The sequence below is a fragment of the Bison bison genome, unplaced genomic scaffold (assembly GCF_000754665.1).
Source record: "Bison bison bison isolate TAMUID 2011002044 unplaced genomic scaffold, Bison_UMD1.0 scf7180017864390, whole genome shotgun sequence".
In the NCBI taxonomy this organism is placed as follows: Eukaryota; Metazoa; Chordata; class Mammalia; order Artiodactyla; family Bovidae; genus Bison; species Bison bison.
Genome location: NW_011494962.1, coordinates 1145713 through 1149715, shown reverse-complemented (window position 1 = coordinate 1149715; position 4003 = coordinate 1145713). Strand labels below are relative to the sequence as shown.

The following is a 4003-nucleotide window of genomic DNA, read 5'->3' as shown; positions in this document are numbered from 1 at the left end:
TTTCTTTTTTTTTTTTCAATTTTAATTAAAAAAAATTATACATGTGTTCCCTATCCTGAACCCTCCTCCCTCCTCCCTCCCCATACCATCCCTCTGGGTCGTCCCAGTACATACTTACAAGTAAAGTATTTCCATTCCAGCTGCAACTGTACATGCGTGTGTTTTCTTTTTAAAATTAATTTATTTTAATTGGAGGCTAATTACTTTACAATATTGTAGTTGTGCTGATCTATACTTAAACTTAATTCTGTATCCCAGATCATATGTCCTGTCTTTCCTGCTATTGTCATAATTTTCCCAACTGGACCAGTCTCTTCGTTTTTATACAGGTGTACCTTTTCCCACATATAAAATATTGGGTTGGCCAAAAGTTTGTTCTGATTTTTCCATAAACTGTTACAGAAAAAAAAAATGAACAAACATTTTGGACAATAAAGTAAAAGTGAAAGTCTCTCAGTCCTGTCCAACTATTTGCGACCCCATGGACTGTCCATGGAATTCTCCAGGCCACAATACTGAAGTGGGTAGCCTTTCCCTTCTTCAAGGGATCTTCCCGAGCCAGGAATCGAACCTGGGTCTCCCGCATTGCAGGCGGATTCTTTACCAACTGAGCTATCAGGGAAGCCAGTACTAAGAAATAATTAACACATTTTGTGAAACTTACTTATCATATGCCTATCTCTGTGTGTGTATACCATCGTGTGAGTTCTTTGAAAAGAGGGAGAGTGAGTGCCTTTACTCCCCTGAATTCCCTGCAGTGCCAGGTATAATAAATTTTACACATCATGTTCTAAAGTAATGTTACTTTATTTGAACACAGCAAGTGGCGTCTACCAAAGCCAAGTACGGATTTCCAGGGGAAATGTGTGTATGCAGGAGTGCACACTGTCGGCATAGATAACTGCACCGTGTCTTCCTCGTGCCTGTGTGAGAAGCCTGTCTGTGCTTAAAACTCAGAAGAAGAAGGTTAAAAGAAAACTGATGAGGTTTGCGCGTCTCAGTAATATTCCAGATTCACAATCTGCCTGTCTTTATTCTACTGTCACTTTACCTTATTAATAACTTTTTTGTTTTTGGCAGAAACTGATAAATGACTCCATGAAAGAAGAATCCAGAGTCCAGAGTTAAAGCAAAAATATCAGAGTGTCACACAAAGCATAGACACTCAGGACCTTTTGATTTTTTGAGAATTATACAAATGAATTAATAAACATATTTGTCATAAATACTTAGTTTCTAGGAGTCTTTTTATATTTAAAAATCTACTTATTTATTTTCAGTTGTGACCTATGAAAATAATCCTGTAAAACAAATATAGTGGGGAATATAAGTGATAAACGGTTTACAACATAGCATACAAAAATGTAAAAAATACAAAGAAATATGAATAATAATAATAAAAGGCAGAAAACTTTTTTAAATTAATTAAAACAAATTGCTAAAGTTATCTGTTTCTCAAAACTGCTTGCAAAAGTCTTCCTAGCAGATTTTCAATATATCAGTTTCATTTAACATCTTTAATTTCTTGTTTCTCATCTTAGTGGAAAAGTTAAACTTCCTGCTGAAGGCTATTTTTAAATAGAAGCTGGGTCGGTTCTCCCCTAAATCCCACAGTTTCAAGTTGTTACGTCATTAATTCCTCCATTGCCTACATGCAACCACTTCCACTTAAAGAGCATTACTTTCAATCCATAAATAGACCCATACATCTCTATCTATTTGTTATATCCATGTCTTCTAATCACTCCTTTTATGGGTTTCTTTTCACAGTAACTGTACTTGAGCAAAACTTCTACACTGATTATGTACTTTCTCACTTCTCAATCATCTTAGAATGTCATTATTCATCTTCTCTTTTCTCTTCTTTATTGGTACTGCTTTTGTTTGACACTAATTATCTGTTATTCACTCATTCACCCACTTTGAATCTTTTTATCTGTCTCTTTTAAGCAGTAAGTTTAATTCATAAATTCAATTTATTTCAAAATGTTATTTCTGAGATAAAATATTTTATTTCATGCTATTTGATCTATCAATAGAATTTTACTGAGTACTTATTTCATTCTTTTTGACACATTATCAGCAGCAGCAGCATTGTCATCTTTGGACACAATATTATTTTACTTTTAACAGCTTTTGTTCTTTCTTAGTTTTCTTCTTACTACTCTGGTCCCGTGCACTTAGTTTTCTTTATGGATTTTTCAATTGCTTCCTAATGTTGAAGCTTGAAGTTTATATCAAGGAATATTCATTTCATTTAGGATAACATATGATTTATTGTCACAGGTAACGGTAGAGAGACTTTTGCTGTAAGAGATAATAGACCAGAAAAGAAAGTGAAGTCGCTCAGTCGTGTCTGACTCTTCGCGATCCCATGGACTGTAGGCTACTAGCTCCTCCATCCATGGGATTTTCCAGGCAAGGGTACTGGAGTGGGTTGCCATTTCCTTCTCCAGGGGATCTTCCCAACCCAGGGATTGAACCCAGGTCTCCCACATTGCAGGCAGACGCTTTACCATCTGAGCCACCTGGACTCAAATACTTCTACTGCACTATCAGTATACCTACGATTCTGCCAGTTATTCTATGAGTCTCAGTTTCCTAATTTACAAGATGAGAATAATAGCTGAAGCTCATAGTTGTTTGAGGATTAGGCAGGATCATCTGTTTGAGGCATTTAGGAGAAAGACAAGAGTGTGTCCAGTAGATGTTAGCTACTATTTAAGATGAGAAGGAAAATTTGAAGTTTCTTATAAACTGTGAAACATTGTATGACTTAAAGGTATTTTTATTATAAATAATGATGGCAAATGTAGAAATTATGATGGTTGAATGCACACTCTTCATAAATATCACATTAACTTTTTAACCTTTTTTAATCTACCTCCCTTTTTTCTATCTTGCACTCCTTCCTCTCCCCTTATTTCTTCATTCAATTACCTACACTCTTTTCTTTGTTTACTATCTTCCTTTCCTTTTACTTGTTATATTTCAGGTAGAGTTTATTAATTACAAGTGACAGAAACAGAATTTAACCTAGTGTGGGCAAAAAGGGAGAACTTTTGGAAATATACTTGCTTAGCCCCTAACATTGAAAGAAAGTTTGAATAAACAAACCATAAGAAAGGAGATGGAGTAGCTTAGCCACAAGGGAAACTGGAGCTGGAACTTGAACTCTACCAGGGTGATCCATTCCTTTTCTCTGCCTGTCTCAGGGTGGGGTTTTAAAAAAAAAATTTTCATGAATATAGATTTCTTCCATATAATAGAAAACATGGACAATATCTATTCTCAGGCCCCCTATTTTATGGCTTCTATTATGAGTATTATGAGAGAGGTTCTTCTCATTTAATTTCAGTAGAAAAAAAAATAGTAAATAATGGCACATTAAGGAAAAGCTAAGCCCAGAAAACACATCACCTTTGCCATAGCTCTATGTATTGGAGAGTGGGATGTTCTCAGAAGAAGAGGTGTATGCTGGCTGATAGTTGCAAGAAAGCTCCTATAAATATGCACTAATTTTGCCTGTACAAACAAAAATTACCCCAAATTAAATATATTCCTTGACAGTCTAGAGATTTTAAGATAAAGTAATAATACTGACTCATTGGAAAAGACTCTGATGCTGGGAGGGATTGGGGGCAGGAGGAGAAGGGGACGACAGAGGATGAGATGGCTGGATGGCATCACTGACTCGGTGGACGTGAGTCTGAGTGAACTCCAGGAGTTGGTGATGGACAGGGAGGCCTGGCGTGCTGTAATTCATGGGGTTGCAAAGAGTCAGACAAGACTGAGCGACTGAACTGAACTGAATAATACTGAGCACATATTTAAAATTTACTATGTGTCAAGTGCTAAGTATTTACATGCATTAGTCAAGATAACCCTATGAAGTAGATTGCAATATTTTATAGAAAAGAGAAGTGGTTAACTTTCCAAGGTTGTAGAACAAGTTAGTAACAGACCTAGAATTTGATGCAGATATGTTTTTTCTAATTTATTT

General features: G+C 35.8%; 1 protein-coding gene and 1 non-coding gene across 2 annotated transcripts in view; one reads left to right on the top strand and one right to left on the bottom strand.

Moving 5' to 3' along the window:
* The window catches only part of LOC105002144 (killer cell lectin-like receptor 5), an 11574-nt gene extending 10346 nt beyond the window's left edge, over positions 1–1228 (top strand). Inside the window, exons 8-9 of the mRNA XM_010858660.1 lie at positions 821–986; positions 1081–1228. Coding sequence (XP_010856962.1) covers positions 821–950 — 130 coding nt within the window. The 3' untranslated portion in view covers positions 951–986; positions 1081–1228. The remainder of the gene's footprint in view (positions 1–820; positions 987–1080) is intronic.
* Positions 551–622, bottom strand: TRNAC-GCA. The gene has a single exon. It is a non-coding gene; the product is annotated as a tRNA-Cys (tRNA).
* Positions 1229–4003: the final 2775 nt, after the last annotated feature.